The sequence below is a fragment of the Lepidochelys olivacea genome, assembly GCF_965140295.1.
Source record: "Lepidochelys olivacea isolate rLepOli2 genome assembly, chromosome: 10".
Taxonomy (NCBI): Eukaryota; Metazoa; Chordata; order Testudines; family Cheloniidae; genus Lepidochelys; species Lepidochelys olivacea.
This window is the reverse complement of record NC_140420.1, coordinates 69,178,120-69,197,233: the sequence shown is the minus strand read 5'-3', so window position 1 is coordinate 69,197,233 and position 19,114 is coordinate 69,178,120. Positions and strand designations below refer to the sequence as shown.

Below are 19,114 nucleotides of genomic sequence, written 5' to 3'. Positions count from 1 at the left end.
TTTACTAAATATGTAAATGAGGCAATTGTACTTAATTTCCAGTTCGTATGATCGTGATTATATCTCCTCTTGGGTTGAATCTGACTCTTTTTATAAAACAAAGTTTTTTTTTTTAAACAGGAGACTGAGGGTCAGCATTAAGATAGCTTTTTGTCAGTGTCAAACATAGTTTACTGCACTGTGTTGTGGAAGATAACTTAGATTCCTGAACATTCACAAGTATGGTTGGGAGTAACAAGCATGCCGATAATCCTGAAAGTGTTCTAATTACTACATAATACTTCGATAATGATTTACTCTATTACATACAGACTTGATACTTTCCTATATACTGGGAGTAGATTTTGAAGAACTGCAGTGGGTAGAATGTGTGTTTTGTTTCTGTCGCTGTTCTTCATTTGATCTAGGTTGTAAAAAAAAAAAAAAAAAAAATTAAACGATATATTTTCTAATTCTCTTTGCAGGTATGGTGTGAGTCCCGAGAACATAATTCTCTATGGTCAGAGTATTGGAACTGTCCCAACAGTGGACCTGGCATCTCGGTATGAGTGTGCAGCTGTAATCCTTCATTCTCCTTTGATGTCTGGATTACGGGTAGCTTTTCCTGACACCAGGAAAACATATTGCTTTGATGCTTTCCCAAGGTATGTGCAAATATTGCTAGAGGGATTGCTCTATGGTCACCTTAAACTTTTCTATAGTGTGTTCTTTTATTTGTATTGTGATGTGCATCTTGAGCTTTGGACAGGCATATCTTATAAATCAAAACAGATAATAAATATATTCATTTGCCACTGAGTAGCTTGTAGTCTCAAACTGGGATGCTAGTTTTCTAAATAAGCAAATAAAGAAAACCCTACAATCTTCACAGCTATTTATCATTTCAATTTTTAGTGCTTGTACACAGTCCACCGATCCTGTGTATGTTAAATTTAGACTGGTAACTGTTAGCTACGGTTGCGCTGTCAAGTGCTTTTAGCTAAAAAGTAACACTCCTTTAGAAGTGTACATTGTTTAGCCAATTCTGATTTAAAAGGTACGTGGTATCAACAAATATATGTGAAAGAATTTTAGGCTTCTTGTTAACTGCTGATACTGCTGTACAAAAACAATAGACTGAAAGTGCTGGATAATGTCTGCTACTGCATAAAGGAAGAGAGGAAGGGTGGCACAGTGGTTAGGGCGCTAGCCTAGTACTCTGTGACCTGCTCTGCCACAGGCTTCCTGTGAGTGTGTCTGCCTCAGGTCCCCATCTGTAAAATACTTCCTTGTCTCACAAAGGTGTTGTGAGGATAAAGGCATTAAGATTGAGGTGCTCGGATACCACCATAATGGGGGGCACCTAAGATCAATTGATGAGATATGTGGTACACTTCAGTTGTCGTCTTTAAAATGAGCTTAAAATCTTTAAAATGCCGCATTGAAAGTTTAACGTGATTAGTTTCTGGATAACGAATACGCTTGTCTATATTGTTGGGCTTTTACATTCTGTTTTAGGAGGTACGAAGATATAAAGAGAGACCAAAACATTTGGATGCTAACAGCTGTTCCAGGAATCCTAAACTGTATCAAACACTGAGTTGTAAAAGCAAGTGAAATTTACATTCTAAGAGTGAAAATCAGTGACCAGAGAGCACCCTTCAGTGTTGCAGTTGTTTTTGCAACACTTACAAATGTTTGTAGGTGGGATGTCCACAAGGATTCCATGTTCAGAGCAGAAACTGCATCTTCCAGAGCACAATCATTCTTTTTTTTTCCTGAGTGGGGGAGAAAGGTGGAGGCCCAAATTCCACACATTGGAACCTCAAAGAATCAATTTTGTGGGGCTACTGTGACAAGGAAGCCAGATGTATTTTAACTCCTACTGCTTGAATAATTAAAACTTCATACTAATGAACACACTTTATCTAATTTGCATCTGAAAATTGCTTTAATAAACCAGTACATATTACAACATTTTGATATAGTTTTACTACACTTTTAAAGATGTAAGTGTAAGAAAATATCTTAAACTAGTGGCTCTCAACCTTTCCAGACTACTGTATCCCTTTAGGAGTCTGATTTATCCTGCGGACCCCAAATTTCATCTTACTTAAAAACTACTTGCTTACAAAATCAGACATAAAAATACATGTTACTGAAAAATTGCTTGCTTTCTCATTTTTACCACATAATTATAAAATAAATGAATTGGAATATAAATATTTTACTTGTATTTCAGTGTATAGTATATAGAGCAGAATAAACAAGTCATTGTATGAAATGTTCATTTGTACTGACGTCACTAGTGCTTTTTATGTAGCCTGTTGCAAAAACTAGGCAAATATCTAGATACGTTGATGTACCCCATGGAAGACCTGTACGTACCCCGGGGTATGCTTACCCCAGGTTGAGAACTACTGTCTTAAACCCCTGCTGCTTATTGCAGTGACTGTTAAGTGAGAAGTCAAATTTGCTTTGACTAATAAGCACCAGATTCTTGTTTGACTTCTCTGGGAGGCATCTCTCCAGTACAAATAGTTCTAATCCTTGTCTAAATCTGAGCTGTACAAGGCCATGTGGTGGAAGCGGTATTATTTAACATTTTACTACTATGACGCTATGCTGCAGAGTGTACTTTGCAGCTACAGAAGCCATCCCTGATTCTCTTGTTACTTGAGTGTTTGCTATTAAGTATTCCGTGCAACTTTCTCCAGAAAAAGGTTCCTCATTTGAGCTTAGAAGTCATATATAGTAGCATTGTCTTCTGAGACTGTCATGAAGTGCTTGTGATACTGATCTTCTGACAATGATGCATGCAAAAGTCTGAGAGGAAAAAATACCCCAAGTAGTTTCCTGCAGCCAGGGAAGGGAGAAGACGAGCAAGCTCCGTAAAGGCTTGTGCAGAGTTGAGCTCTGTGATCTGCTGCAGACTTTGGGTACATCTACACTGCAAAAAAAAAAAAAAAAAAAATGGCACAGTGAGTCTCAGAGCCAGGTCAAGTGACTTGGACTTGGGGGCTCCCACTATGATGCTGAATTGGCCGTGTACACGCACGTTCTCACTCAGGCTCTGAGACCTGGCAAAGGGGGTGGGTCTCAGAGCTCAGGCTCCAGCCTCAACGAGAATGTCTACGTTGCTGTTTTTAGGCCTGTAGTATTGACCTGGGCTCGCTGCGGGGATGGTGGGAGGAGGGTTCACCACGTAGGCAGACCTTTTGCAGCTAGGATATAGCAGTGGAATTCATTCTATTCATTATGTTTTATCTTAACTTGATTGAAAGAGCTAACATTTAAAGAGAGGGTTTTAGGAAGACCGTCTGTAGCTAGTGAGACAGCTGCTTCTTAAAATCTATGATCTTCAAGCTTATAGTACTACAATTTTTTTGTGAAGTTGTCATCCTTAGTACACTTCTCAGAAAATTAAAATACGAATTCACTGAGGGGATATTTAGTAGTTTAAAAGCTCTTGCTCTTAAACTTGTGCATCGTTCTTCTATTGGAGTTTTTAAATATCTAATATTTATGATTAAAATTAATACTTCTAGAGGAGAAAAAGCTAAGGTTTTTAATTACTTTATTTACAGGATTGTGTAGCAGTGATTAGATTGAACGAGCCAAGTCAAACAGTTTAAAAAATAAATAAGTGTGTATGGGGGAAGGGGTGTTTAAAGCTTGACAGCAGGATGTTGTACGGTATTTTTTTATTACTCTTCTACTGATCTGTTCATTGCTCTGACTGACTTCACTTAAAACAAGGGAAATAAACATTTGTGCATTTTCATTAATGTGTACAGCACATCTGTCTGCCTTCACTGTAGGAAACAATGTTTATATACACTTTTGGAGAATGGCGGTTGTATGTGTTTTATGTTGGGACCTCATGAGAATGTAGTCTCTGTAGATTTCCTAGATGCAGAGTGGTGTGGCTGAGAATACCAAGTAGGCTAATGTGCAGTTTAAATACTGCTTTACAAGTAGCTGAGTTGGCAATGGGATGCTGTCCAATTTTTTGCAAAATACAAATATTTTTTTCTTTAATGACAATTCTTCATCTGTATTCACAGACTATTAAGCTAGTTACCTGAATGCTGCAATGATGGGGATTTCCCAATTTTCTAAAATATATTAAAAACAGTAGCTAGCTAATAAGAGTGATATATAAAAAGACTTTTGTGTACATAACTGCACATAGCTGACATGCCTATTATGAAATCTTTACTCAGTAGCAGGCAGTCCATTGGGTTTTAAGACTTTAAACTAAATTAGTCAATATTTTGCTTATTTCACATTGCCATTAATTATTGGTATTCTTCACCTGGGGATGCAAATAAAAACTACAATTGTACATCTTATACTGACAGTCTCTCTTAAAGTCCTTATCTGTATTCCACATGGAAAAAGCTAAACCTGACTAGTCCATATTTAATGTTTTCCTGCCAGAATCTAATTTTAAAATCAAGTCTTAACTTTTTACTGTTTTAAGCTTGTACAGTCTGTTTTGAAGAGATACTGGGATGTAGAGAGACCAGAACGTTTGTTTAGCAATAGCTGTTACCTAGAATTCCACAGTACACCAAATGCTGAGCTTTTACACGCGTGAAATTCTTTGTTCCAGTTCACATTTAAATTTTTGAATGGAATTATCAGTATTTTCAAAATGTTGTATTTATTTGTAAATTGTCACATTGGCTTGCCTTTTTGTTTTTTTTACTCATTTTGAGTGACTGGATAAATGGTTTCACTTTTGTGTTGTCACTTTCACATCTAGATGTTTCACTTCTTTCACTTCCTCTGAGAGTATCAAAATCCTGACTCCCTTTAATTATTGTTCAACTTTATTTAACAAATCATAGAAATTAGAGGTGGGAAAAAGTTGTCTAGTCTAGTTGTTCTGTCAGTTCAAGATTGTTCACTACAATAGATCTTCTGATGTCTTATTTCAGATGTCCAAAGCGATGGAGTTCTCACTACTTGGGGAACTGTTCCACAGTGTAATAGATATCACTGTTAAGAAAACTTGCTAACAAGCAAGCCTTTTCCTAATTTCATCTCCTTATTTCTAGTCCTATCCCCTTGTACCACCCTAAATAGTTCCTTTCTTTCCTTGGTGTTCACACCCATCAAATATTTGTAGATTGAGATGTATTTACCTATTATGAAAAGAATAGTATGTTTAGTTCATTCTAGTACTTGACGGGGAAGCAACAAATAATTCTATATGTAAACTGTTGGCTAAATATGGTATATTGGAGCTTAGAAAATAGAGTCGTGAGAACTACAGATACTGTAGTAGCTTAATCATTGTCCTTTCCTCCCACCCTACTCTCCCAAAAACAAAAAGTCCAATAGAAATACTATACTGCTAAAGGAAACTTGCATCTAAGCTGAATGTTTACTTTAAGGTCAAAATTTCCCCAAATTTAGGTGGTGAAAAATAAGCCTTTTCCAAGCCCAAGATGCACATAAATGTTTCCATGAAACAAATCCTGTCTATGTTTTTGTTGTTGTTGTTGTTGTTGATTTGCCGTTAAATATGTCCCTTTCGTGTTTTCAATCCTCACATTGCAATATTGTGCTAGTGCATATGAGAACCTGGAAGTGAAAATGGCCGACCAAAAGTATAGTATAATTGAAACATAACCCTATTATTTTTTTCATGGTGCGAGCAGAAATGCAAAATGAAAACAGCCAATTTAAATAGAGAAAATTATATTTTAAAATTAATCTTAAAATGAATTAATCCTTTAAAATAATCTGTATTAACCTCTGAGGTCAATAACATAGATAAGAATGCTTTCTAAATGATTTTTCAGTCAAAGGGCCATAATGAATTAGGGAACTGAATGGCTCTAGGCTACATTGGTCACTAGTTCAAATTCAGATGTGGTGACTTAAGTTTCATCCTCTGTGGGAATGCATTGGTGGGCTCAGGTTGGTTCTGAGGTAGACAGATGTCCACATCCTAGCTGGTATGATGGGCACTAATAAGCCAAAGATTTGACCAGGCAGGAGAGTGGACAGACTTCTTGCCATTGAAGAGATTGGTAGCATGATGGCAATAAAAGGGGAGCTTGCACTGACCGTTATCTTTGCCTGTTTTGTGGATAAGTCAGTGGGGCATCAAGGGGGGGGGCATCCATTTAAAAAAAATACAATATTCCTTAAATGTGTTTAGTAATTAATTCAACTTCGTTTTCTTTGGTACTACAAATGTAAAAACTAAAAGCCTGAGTAACTTCTTTTTCTTTTCCATCCCCCCGCCCAGCATTGACAAGATATCTAAAGTAACCTCTCCTGTGTTGGTAATTCATGGTACTGAAGATGAGGTAATAGATTTCTCCCATGGCCTGGCAATGTATGAGCGATGTCCACGAGCAGTGGAGCCCCTCTGGGTGGAAGGGGCTGGGCATAATGACATAGAGCTTTATGCACAATATCTAGAAAGACTAAAACAGTTCATATCTCATGAACTCCCCAACTCCTGAAGAAGCCTACTTGATTTTACCTCAGTTACTGTGAATGGAAGAAACTACCTGTTTTTTGCACATGCTTTAACTGGATAGCTGTAATAGCTTTATACTATGAAGAAATACCTGTCTTGAGGGTGTTCTAATCAAACATCTGATGAAACTTGTCTTTTATATCTGGAAATTATTCTACTAATGCACACAATATGGTCAACTACTGTAACTCCAATGATTTTTAGTTTCATTACTCTGGAGGACAAGGGGATACTAGCTGAATATGGGGACACTTTTAATCTAGTGCTGTATTAATATTCTAAAGTCAGTTTTCTCTACTGTCTGATCATTTATAATTCTGTCCTATGAGACTTTTTTTCAATGTTCTCAGTATTTGGAACACAACTGTTGTGAACTACAGCTTGTTCTTAACAATCGATTCATGGGTTCAGTCTAAGGGAGTACTTTCTTTGTAAATTTCTAGCTGTGGTAATGTAACTGGCAAGTTGTTGTGACGAGGTCTTTCCTCTTAGTGATCTTTATTTAACTTACTAATCTTCCCAAGTAAATTTATTTAAGATGTCCTACTCTTTCCTGGAAAAAAAAAAATTTACTACATGGGGCTAAATTCTGTAACAACCTCTCAGCCATCTGTATAAACATAACTGGAATATTCTTAAGGAAAAATTAACTGAATTGTTTTTGTTTAATAAAAATAAATGTGTAAATTCATTAATAGAAAACTCCTTTTAATATTCAGAGGGTCTGAATAAGAGCCATAACATTTCCTTCTGTAAAGCATTCCTGTAGACTTTTTAAAAGTACTGTACATATTTGAATTTACATTGTGCATAGATTCTTAATTGGTAGTTTTAATTTAAGTCTAATTACAATAAACTGCAGAATTCTGGTTTGTATATGATTGAATACATTTTGTTAAAATATGTTTTTATCCCTATATTATTTTGCTATTAAAATTTTATAAGATTTCCAGGACAAAAAAATTAACATTTTATGTTTTTGATGAATTTATGTAACTAAATTTTCATTGAACTAATCTTTTTAGTTTAGAAGTAATTTGATTCTTTGACACTGGAATCACACAAAATATGCATCAGAAATGCAAGACACTTACAATTGTTACACTACTACCATAGGTCTAATTTTTTCCAAATTTAAAGGCCTTAAATGTACTGTAAGCCTCAGATTGTTGTAAACATTGATTGCGGTTGATTGCAGTTTGTGTACTGTTGCTAGAATGCAACACAGTGGTTGTAATGGAATAAAGGATGCATGGATTAGAGCATATTGAATCGTGAATGTCATTTGTACTGTCGTTTTCATACAAAAGCAGCAAACATGAGGTATGGAAAAATTATATTTTGGAAGGAGGAGAAAATACCAAATAATCTGGTGGCCTAACCTTGCATTTTAATGTTAAATATTTACAAAAAGGCACAAAATAATCCTAAAGAGCAAACCTGCCATTCTGCTCAATATTTTATGTAAACGGAATGTAAACTGGTGTTGTTTGGTAAGGATTCTTGACTTACTGTTTAAATATTGAAAATCATGGCTGGGAACAATGTTTGAAAATATGGTCATCGCGAGATCTTGTGACAAGGATGCAGTTAACTAACGTGAGCACAGCAAGTGTGCATGCTATCTCGGAGATTGATTTACAGCGGTAGTGCCCTAGGAATTAAAGTAAAATTGAAATTTTCATGTTTATCCCTGAATCCTAGAAATTAAAGCTAGAAAAGGTCAGTTAGATCATCCAGTCCCTCTCGTCAGTCCAGGCTGGTTCTTTGCAATCGACCTTGTGCAGTCAGATTTTAAATAGCCCAAGCAATGGGGCTTCCAGCAGTTCGCTTGGTGACTATTCCACATGCTGTCAAGTGAGTTTTTGCTTCATTTTCATCTTAAATTACCCTTTTTGTTTCAGATGACTGAGCTTTGTAACTAAATGAGGTGTGTTTCGTGTCATCTTTTCATCATATCCCTTTTATACAATCCCTAAGAATTCCTTTCCATCTCCGAGGACAGCAGCTCCCATTATTAACATCTGTGGGAGTTGTTCTGACCCTGTGATGAAAGAGTGGGGCCCCTGCTGTGCATACTCTGTTTGTAGATATAGGCCTATGCATTTAAAAGTGACGAGGGACTTTCAGTTTCTCCAGTTCTGAGTGTCCAACTTGAGACAATTTAGAGGCCTGGTTTTTCAGGAAATGCTTACCACTTTGTCACTTCTGAAAATTTAGGCCAGATTATCTCTTCCCCTCCCCTGCATAATGCAGTCACTTTTAAATATTGCTTAGACATGTTCCACTTAGCTCTTTTAATCTTTCCTTTATAAATCACTTCCCCTAGCTTCCTCAATCACTTGATACAGTAGTCATTGAATTTGGTCAAATTTGTCAGTATCTTAGTAGTGAGGTGCCCATAGCTGAATATAGTTCTCCAGATGTGGTCACATCAGCCCCATATAGGGTTGGAACTACTTACTATCTCTTTGCTGCTCCTTGAAATGATGTGTACCTATTCAGCCCAACCTTGCAATAGTATTTTTCACTGATATTTGCTATTGCATTGCAGACATGTCCTGGGTACCCTCACCACTAGATTTCTTTCAGCATGACTGTTTTCCAGATCTTTGTCTAACACTTCCTTCAGATTTTTTCCATTTACCCAAACTTTCTGCCAATTTTTAATATGTATAGGTCCCTTGATATTTCTCTGTTCTGGTCAATGTCAGTAACTCCTTACAATTCCATATAATCTGAATTTCATTAACATGTTTTAAACTTTCCCTGTCATCAATGAAAACATTAAATAATGATCCTTGCCATGACCCTCTATGATGTTGCCTTCTCCCTTCAATTCAATAAATTTACCCTCAAAGAATTTTCAGTGCATTCAACAATATTCCTATCCAAGCATGCTTGAATCAGTTCTGTGAGTTGTGTGATGCTATCAAACTCTTCGGTGAAAAAGCGTATATAAAATATATTGACCTCTCTCTTCATTCCAGTAATTTTGTAATGATCATTCCCTGACTTTGGGCATTTGAATATTTCTAATTCATACATTTAAAAATCTCCCACCTGTTTAAAAAATTGATTTATGGGATGTCAGAACTAAATTTTAATTAAAAATCCATGACTGACTCATGGAACAGCTTAACCAAGCGCAAATCCAGGACACTCTATATTGAAAGAGAATAGTATTAGCATAGGACCTTTTTGTATCAAGAGGCGTAATGGAGTGAAACTATGGGAGAGGGGCTTTGAACTATTGTTTAAAATGCTCTGGGTTTGCAAAAAATATAATCAATGGGACTTTTGCTAAACTCCAGCTGACAAAACAAAAAATTTGTAATATAATTTTGTTCTTAAATTTAGATACGCCCTTACCATAGTGTAAGCATGTTTTAGAGCTATCACGATGTCTCTGAAAATTAATTGCTATCTATATGCTGTTTTGTAAACCGTGTTGCTGGAGTACTTAGACGGTCTTTTAGGGTGTAATGTTTCCTAACTTTTTTTTTCTTAGGTGTGTGTGTTGCTTCCATTTATTTTTCACTTGGGACAGCTGTGAAAGCTTTATGTAGTAGAAATTTTGGGGGTAGAAAGATGGCATGGAGCACGACTGTACATCTAAATTTTTTTTTCTTGACTTCTCAGTTACAGCTGGTATGGCAGCATTTGGGAATCTGATACACACTGTTTACATTTCTAATGTAGTCATTGTGGTTCTAATGTTGGTACCCTATCCCTTAATTTTCAGACTCTTCCCTGTATATCTGTTATGTTATACCCCTTCCACTGCTTAATTACCTACTGTGCTATAGGCTAATTACTTACCTTCTACTCTTAGGGAGATTGTTACTTTCTGCTGGAATTTGTCCAGGCCCTTCCCCTAAATCAGGGCAATCTTACATGGGGTACTGACTTGTTAGCCCCCTAAATAAGCACCAAACTCTGTTTTCAGATTAGTGCTTTGGATCTGCAACACTTTCTATTCCTTATTTTGGAGGTGGAGGTGTCTCTCTACCAGCCAGGTGTGGTGTGGGGGACTGGCCAGTCTCAGTGAGAACCTAACTCCTTCATTTTGGATTTCCCTTGAAGGCAGCTTTAGGAGCATCTTCCTTCCGCTGCTTCTTGCTGCCTCTTTTCTGAACAGCCGTAGCTTAGAAAATAACAGCTCGAGGCACCTTTGCTCTTGATCTACCTAGGCCCGGGGCTGGGGGAGGTCCTATGCTGCTGCCTGGCAACTCCACGTTCCCGAAGACTTTTGGGGGGGATGGGAATAGGACCTCCAGGGCCGGCCTGAAGTGCCTGGTGGTGCATCCTCTCTGCGCCTCGCTTCAGCCACTCTGCGCCGGCCCGCTGCATCAGGGCCGGCTCGGGGCGCAGCAGGGGCCCTGGCGGGGTGGGTGGCTTTCGGCAGGGGGTGAGTGGTTTGCATTGGCTACTGTGCCCCGTGCGCTCTGGACGCGTTGGCAGGGAAGGCGGCTGGGGGCGGAAGGGAGTCCCCGGGAGCCGGGCTGCCAGGTAAGAAGCGCAGAGCAGCGGCCGGGGGGAAACCAGGCAAGCACCGAGCTCGCCCCGGCTCCGTGCGCTCCCAGTCCTACCCTGGGCCGCGGCGGCAAGGAACCGGGCTGCTGCCCCCTGCAGCCCCGTCCCCCTAGGCGCCGCCGGGAGAGGGGAGCTAAGCGCAGCTGGGGCTGCGGGGCTGAGACGTGGCCTGGAGGTGCCAAGCGGACTGCAGAGGGCATCGTGCGCGCCCCAGCCCGGCGCCTGGCGCTGCGGAGAGCGCCTCCTCGAGCCAGGGGGCTTGGTGCAGAGCGGAGTGCCCGGCTGGGCGGAGGAGAGGAGCGAGGCTCAGCCACCCAAAGGCCCCGGGCAGTCCCGGGAGGCTGGTGGGTTGCGGGCCGGGCTGGTGCGTTGGGGGTCGTCGGAGCTCTCTGGTTCCCCCGCTCGGTGCTCGCTCGCAAACACCGCCCGGGCTTGTGCTGCGCGGAGTCCCGGCAGGGGGGAGCGGGGCTGCAGGGGAGGACAGCGGCTGTGCTGTGTGGGGGAGAGCGCGAACGGGTGGAGACCCATCTCCCCTTCGTTGCAGGTTTAAAATCCCAGGCCTCTGCGCCCCTCCCGCCTCCACGTCCCTTCATGCAGCAGCGCCTCCCATTAGCAGAACTGCCAGCTCGCCTGCCGCCATGGCTTCAAGGTCAGCCCCCCTGCAGCCGGAGAGCAGATCAGAGGGGCTGCGGGCATCTGAGCGTCGCCCGAAGAAGAAAGCCAGCAGCGGTGTGCGTCTCTCAGCACCCAGCCCCCGTGCCCTGGTACTTGCCAACCTGCTGCTGCTCCTGTCTCGTTGCCCAGGTTCTCAAGCGACAAGTTTAAACAGTTAGTAAAACGTTGTCTGGGGCTCCCGCAAGCGCTCCGCAGTGGGTTGGTTAATGTAGCATTTTGGTGCAGCTGACGCGTGAGGTTGGCTAGAGTGACATGAGGACCAGTAGTTTGCAGCTCAAATTACAAATGCCGTGGACGGTGCAGAAGCTTTCCAATGGGCAGTGCTAGCAGCAAAGCTGCTTGCTTTATCTGGCTTTCAAGCGGAGGCCTGCAAAAGTGCTGAATCAGCAGTTCTTGGGCATTTAAAACAAGAGAACCCAGAGTTCTGTCCATTTTGCCCCAGCATGTTGAGTACACGCTCCCATCTTTCCTGCTGTTTGGAAATTCTTCTGGACTTCCTCAGATCCACATTTCCCCTGCAATTCGGGGCCACCGGGGGTCCAAAATCAGCATCTAGATCAGAATGTTGTGGTTTGATTCCATACCACCTCCTTAACACATGCTACTGTAGCCCCTGGGAGAAGGACCAATACATATAATACTATTATTTGATGTTTCTCTTGCTGGTATTGGCTTACATTTATCTCCTTTATTCTCTCCAGAATCTGAGTTGCATTTTTCCCTCCCCAGCCCAAAAGTGAGCACTAGCTGGGTTCAAGCGTGTACACACAGGCCATGTGCAAGTTTCCATTACACAGCTCTGCCCCTCGATGCGCCTCTGCCCCTCCACTTCCAGTCCTGGATCTCTGTTGAGTGGAGACAGCGAACCCTGTTGGTGCTTCTTCCCTTTTTGAGTTACAAGCAGGCCCCTAATAGGATCTTTAGTTTATCTTTCAGATGATTGCTGGTAATAATTATAATATAAAGATAAAGTCACAGTTGTAAATACTTTATCTTTAACTCCGATGCTTAGACACATGACATAGTGCAAGGTTCATTTGAAAAAGATAGCAGATATATGTATTGTTTAAAACAAAATATTGCTTATTATTAGTACATATAGTTAGGAAATGTTTTGAGTTTTCCATGGGGAAAAATGACTAACATTTTCTACCAACACTTTTTGGGTTTTCATTAAAAAAACTCCAAACCAGAAATATTTTAAGTTTACAAAGTGTGATGTCATGGCTGCAGAATGCAACCTATTTAGATAGTGTCCCAGAGGTTTTGATCCAAAGCCCATTAAAGTTAATGGGAGGCTTTCCATTTACATCTGTGAGTTTTGGATCAAGGCCATACTGGTTAGAACAGGAAGCTGGATTCAGGACTCATAGGGACTAACTGTCTAGTCATTTGATTTCAGGGGGAGCTGTGCACACAGTTAATAGGATAGTTAGGCCCCAGCTGAATTCTTTGTTCCTGGCTCTGTGACTGACTTTATCATCTAATCTTTGGCAAACCTCCCTGTACTTCAGTTTGCCCATCTGTAAAATGGGCATAGTAGTCATCTATGTCACAGGGGTGTAGTGAGCTTTAATTTAACAAAGTTTTTAAGTGCTTTGAGATCCTCCAGATGAAAGATTCTATAGAAATGCAAAGTATTGTTGTTTACTATTATGACATAATAATTCTGAGATAGTTATACATTCCCACCACCACCTAATAAAACAGTCATATCACAGCTATGGTGTAGTAAAGGGTTATTCAGCACAGCTATGAAATTATGGCCCTGGATATGCTTTTTTGAAGTTTAAAAAACCCAACAATTTTATAGAATTTTTACTAATAGGATTACTACATGCAAGTCAACCTTCTGATGATTGGCTGAGTTTAATGTTGCCATCCACCCATCCATCCAGCAATGAGCTGTTAACCATTATCTTCAAATCAAACACATTTGAAGCTTCTAAAACATGCAAGAGGACAGAACCATTTTGGTAAACATAAAACCCCTTAAAATCTTGTCATTTCCTTCAAAAGCATAACAGAAAGGAAACTGTGGATCAGGAAGGCTCCATGTTTATATCTTGATATTATTTAAAATCCTATTTCAAAGGCCTTTGGGGTGGCACAGCTGGTTGGTTTAGTTTTCTTATTCCTTTTAATTATTTCAGTGATCGTGTCTGAGATTTTCAGTCTGATAAGATGTATTATTTATTGTATAGGGGGAATTTAATTACATTTAATTGTTGTATTTATTATTGTTAGGGGGCTAGATTGAGCCTTTAGGCCCAGCCTGGAGTACAGGGTGGTATGTAACTTGCTCTGCCCCAGGAGCAAACCTGGAAAGTTTCAGGGAGTCATGATTCCTCCCCTGTCTCTCTATTGCTCCAGGGAGAAAGTAGTGCACAGATTCTCAAAGGTATTTATGCTCCAAACTCCCACAGATTTCAATGGGAATTGGGCACCTAAATACCATTGAGGATCTGGACCTAAGTGATTGCAGCTCTTGAAAAGGTGAAGCTGGATCCTTGCATCTGGCAAGTGGAGGATAGTGGGGTGGAGCCAGAATGCTGCCCACTTACGCACTGGGAAAACATTCTGGAGCAGAGTTGGGCAAACTATGGCCCGCGGGCCACATCCAGCCCGCAGGACCCTCCTGTCCTGCCCCTGAGCTCCTGGCCCGGGAGGCTAGCCCCCAGCCGCTCCCCCACTAATCTCCCTCCCCCGCAGCCTCAGTGTGCCACGCCACTGGCACAAGGCTCTGGGGGGCCGGGCAGCGCAGTTGCAGAGCCATGTTCTGACCCGGTGCTCCAGGCAGCGTGGTAAGGGGGCAGGGGGGGTTGGATAGAGGGCAGGGGAGCTTGGGGGTGTGGATAGGGGGGCAGTCAGGAATGAGAGTGGGGGGTTGGATGGGGTGGCCGGGGACAATCAGGGGTGAGGGGTCCAGGGGTGGTCAGGGGACAGGGAACAGAGGGTGGTGGATGGGGCAGGAGTCCCGGGGGTGGGGGAGCCATCAGGGGACAGAGAACAGGGGGTTTGGATGGGGCAGAAGTCCCAGGGGAGCTGTCAGGGGGCGAGAAGTGGAGGGGTCAGATAGGAGGTGGGGGCCAGGCCACGCCACGCCTGGCTGTTTGGGGAGACACAGCCTCCCCTAACTGGCCCTCCATACAATTTTGGAAACCAGATGTGGCCCTCAGGCCAAAAAGTTTGCCCACCCCTGTTCTAGAGTGCAAGGGCGAACTCTACAGCAGGGGCCCTATCCAGCTCTCATTCAAGTCTGTGTAAAGATTCCCATTTACTTGAATGAGAGTTGAATCAGGCCCCAGATCTGGGCCCAAGAGCTGAGTAGGCTAAGCAGGGGGAGTGAAAGGGGCCTTTCCCCCCTCTCAGCCAAGTCAAAAAAAGGGCCAGTCTACCACAAAGCCACTCAATGCATGTGGGGGTTGGATGGGGCAGCAGGGGACAGTCAGAGGTGAGGGGTCCAGGGGTGGTCAGGGGACAGGGAACGGGGGGTGGTGGATGTGGGTCAAATTGTGGGTCTGTAGTAGATACCACGGTGTTTGCTTGCAGACATTATACAGAACGGAATGCATTGTCATGGTCACTAGTTCTTGTTCGTAAGTAAGATACTAATTTAGACCAGAAAATACCCCAAATGGGTTCTTAGATTACAATCTTTGACCAGAGTAAAGCACCAATAGCTAAAATACATGAGTCATCATTGAAGTCTGTTAATTTGGCTATTAAAACATACTGTAAGCCTAACAAAATACATTTATGGTGCAGTAAACCAAAATATATTCAGTAATACAGTGAAACATTCTTAAATGTATACTTTTATAAATCTGGTAGGAGGAAAAATGTTCCTCCCTCGTTATGCCTAATAGGTTTTTACTGTATTTATGATTATTTCAGAAAATAGCCTGAATCCCAACTGTTCTTTATGGGATATGGATTATGAAGGACTATTTCACAGTAAGAAAATTCTCCCTGGGACTCCTGGTTCATATAAACTCTCCAGCCTTCTTAGAAGTAATGCTCTTGTAAGTCATGAGGAAAGAAGAAGGTTGGTAACAAATCGGAACCTGACCCAGAAATCAAAAGAAGAGCAGGTATCCTGTGACATGCTCCTTAAGCTTTACAGATATGTTTTTATGGATGCCTTTGGACGTAAACATGCTTGGAGAATCTTTCGATTTCATAACTGTGATAAGGAAGTCAACCCACCCAAAATTCAGATCAACCCTCTCAAGCTGCTGCAATCCAAACGGAAGCCACTGTTGCTATACTGCGTGCTTAAGCTCCTCAGCGACATGGGAGTACTGGCTGAAGCCCAGCAATCCAAAGCCTTCTCGCTGCTAAAGAAGCAAATGCTTAAAAGAAGGAGACTGTTGTTTAAGTCGGAAGTGAAACAAAGCGGTAGGTATATAAGGAGAATGCACGTTTCCTGTGTTCTTGACATTTTCTGCTTGCATCTATGTTTACCAGCCTCATGTGACCAATGATGTTTAATTGTTTCACCGATGAGCTTAAGGATTCATGTTAGAATGGTGGCTTCTAAGTGCTGGTGCTTCCAACTTTTGCCATTGATTAGTACTTGGTTGCCCATCTTCCTCCCCTCTTTCCATTTACTCCCGCACCATAAGGCCAGATCCTGCAATGCTTACTCACCGGCTTCAGTGGGGTTAATGGCAGGGGTTATAGGATCAGCCCCTCAATGAAAGGCTTGACGTTCTGCCTCTGTTCTGGCACTGCTGCCCGCTTCTCATTCCCTTGTCTGACCTATAACCCACAGTGGAGCATGGGCTGCTGTAAACCAGCCTCCTGCAATCTGGCCTGCTGTGCTGATAGTTTGCTACAAGCAGACAGGATCGTGCAGAATCCAGTAGGAGAGGGTTATAGGAGTCTCACTGCGGCCCTGCAAAGCCTTGACCCAGTGTTCATCACTAAATGCCCAAACCTGCAAAGTGCATTGCGAAGCATCTCCTGCGAAATGCTGATCACCTGAATTTCCATATTGACTTTAGAGGGAGATGAAGGTGTTCAAAATCTAGTAGGAAGAGATCCTATTAAGGTAGGTAGGAGAAAGGAGAATTTGCTGGCTGCAGAGTAAGGGATGCTAGAAAGATTCTGGATGCAGAATGTAGAGGTCAATGGCTGACAGGTTAACTGGTACAGTTGCCTGGAAAGGTTGAGTACCATTCTGTTAGAAGACCACCTCTGAAAGTCAAGAACCATTAAAGGGAATGTTTTGGCTGTGCAGTGTCCAGCACAGTACCTCCCCAATTCTGTTGCGGGTCTCAGAGTGCTACTTTAATACAAATAATTAACAATAATTTGTTGTATATTATACAAAGCATTTCTGGAGGAGGTTGTACTAAAGGTTTTAAGCCGTTAGAACAAATTTGAAATACTTTGATGTATTCTGATTTTCTCAAGACTGAACTGAATGTATTTGCCTACAGAGAGATGCAAGTAATATAACTTTTGTTGAGAAAACAAATATCAACACAGAATACTCAGTAGCATTTGCAGTTGGGAAGAGGCAAGTTTTATATTTAGTTATTGAAAATATGTTGTGTTTTAATGGTGGCGTATAAGTTGGAGCCTCATGTTATCCATTTTCAGGATAAAGTGTCACATTATATATGAATTCATATGAAACGGATTCCTGCTTTGATCCATTCCAGCCTAAACTGGCAGTCATAGCAAGTATAGTCGTTTAAGTGATCCTTGCAAGCAGTTAATTCAGTACAAATCCTGGAATAAGACTTACTCAGTATTGTTCATGAAAAGGACCCTTGAGAGATGATCTGAAAGATATTAGGACCTGAGTATGCTAATCATGTGCAAGGGTGACCCCTGTTGGTAGAATTTAAAACCAGATGTGGACAAATCTCAATTACCATCCCTATCTGGTAAACCAGTCTATTGGCTTTTCTGTAGCTTCTAATTATATATCTACGTAATTAAGAAATATTAAAAAAGAATCTCAAAACAACATAGAGATCAAAACACTAATTCTCTCTCTCTCTCCTCTCCCTCTCTCTCTGTATGTATGTGTGTCTATGTATATATGTAATGTGTATGCATAGATACATACACATATATCGCCCAAACTATTTACATAATTTATGCTAATATGTATCTGTAGTGTATGCATTTGAAAACAGTCCTGAGCATCCAGTTTTTATTTGAAGTAGACAGACTGGGTTGTGTTGTAGAAACAGGGACTGCTTTACGTAGGGTACTTTTGTTCAAACTATGCCATGGGAACTACTTAGTGAAAACTGACCCTGCTTTTCCTTCCACCCTCTGCACAGTATTAAGGAAACAGGATATCATTCACAGAGGGAGTTTACCAGGGAGGAAAGCACTTACACAGGAAGTACCATCCCTTTATTCCTGTGTGAATTTTGTGTCTACTGCCAGAAGAAAGTCAGGGTCATTGTGGGAACAAACTATTAGTCAAATTGTCTGTGTCATGAATCAGCTATTTTTTGTCATTCCCTTTAAATGAGACCTCACTAGATCCCAGTCAATCCAAATAAAATTTTCATGCAAAATATTACATTTATTGCAACATGTTGGGGCTTGAAATATTAAAGTTTCCTAATATCAGGGAGTCCATTAGGAAAGAGCGGCATGACCCATTTTGTTTTTGATTAGCCTAAAAAAAAATAGTGTAACAGTAACAGCAAAATGAGGTCCTTTCGCTAGGAAAGGCTGATGAGACAGATGTGAGGATGTTCACATGGTTGGAAATGTTCTTGTGTTGAGAAAGCATCTTGAGTAGTTGAAGAGTATTGTGTAAACTTTAATTGGAGTTTATTTGAAAAAGAAAAATAATCCTGAAAATGAGGTTTGTCAAGGGTGAAATCAGCCCCATTTCACCTCTTCAGTGTCAGCTCTCGCATAGTAATACGCCTCAGCTCATTTTCCTAAATATGCCTGAAGTGGATTCTTAGAAAAGCATAGAGATGTTTCTAGTCTAATTTGTTCCACAGTTTTGCCCATATGCCAGTTAGGACCTTTTCAATGCTGGGAGAAAATTACCTCTAAATTGCTCACCTCAAGGCAACCTTTTCCTCAGGAATAGGATCAAATCACGATAGCTGTGCTTCTACTAACACCACAGAGAGAGAGGGAGAGAGAGAGAGAGAGGGGGCTTTTGGAAATTACTTAAATAATATAAGAATCTGGAGATCTCCGCAAGCATACGGATAAAGATTTAAAGGCTGAGCCTGCAGTTCTTCCTCTGGCAACAGTCCCACTGAAATCCTGTTGCATAGGACCGAAAGGCAAGTGCAGGCTGGGGGGGGGGTCTCATTTAGTGATAACCCAAGCCTTGAATACATTTAGTTCCAGTATTGATGTATTAGCATAATACATACAGCTTGAATATAATTTCTCAACCTGTTATTTTTATTTTTGTCC

The 19,114-nt window shown here is 41.1% G+C and overlaps 2 protein-coding genes across 6 annotated transcripts in view; both read left to right on the top strand.

Annotated features, from left to right (window-relative positions):
* ABHD17C (abhydrolase domain containing 17C, depalmitoylase) overlaps positions 1-7,366 on the top strand; it is a 51,459-nt gene extending 44,093 nt beyond the window's left edge. Inside the window, exons 2-3 of one of the 2 annotated variants that reach the window (XM_084640937.1) lie at positions 465-644; positions 6,248-7,366. In XM_084640937.1, coding sequence (XP_084497063.1) covers positions 465-644; positions 6,248-6,467 — 400 coding nt within the window. In that variant the 3' untranslated portion in view covers positions 6,468-7,366. Of the gene's footprint in view, positions 1-464; positions 645-1,497; positions 1,627-6,247 lie in introns of those variants that run through there. The other variant, XM_084640938.1, reaches the window with a different exon arrangement.
* Positions 7,367-10,686: 3,320 nt separating this feature from the next.
* Positions 10,687-19,114, top strand: part of LOC311527216 (cell surface hyaluronidase CEMIP2-like) — a 74,441-nt gene continuing 66,013 nt past the window's right edge. The window contains exons 1-3 of one of the 4 annotated variants that reach the window (XR_014713285.1): positions 10,687-10,996; positions 11,565-11,848; positions 15,593-16,096. Coding sequence is in view for 3 of the 4 variants with exons in the window: in XM_084640933.1 (XP_084497059.1) it covers positions 11,659-11,848; positions 15,593-16,096 (694 nt within the window). In the remaining variant the exon portion in view is untranslated. Of the gene's footprint in view, positions 10,997-11,020; positions 11,365-11,564; positions 11,849-15,592; positions 16,097-19,114 lie in introns of those variants that run through there. The other 3 variants (XM_084640933.1, XM_084640934.1, XM_084640935.1) reach the window with 3 other exon arrangements.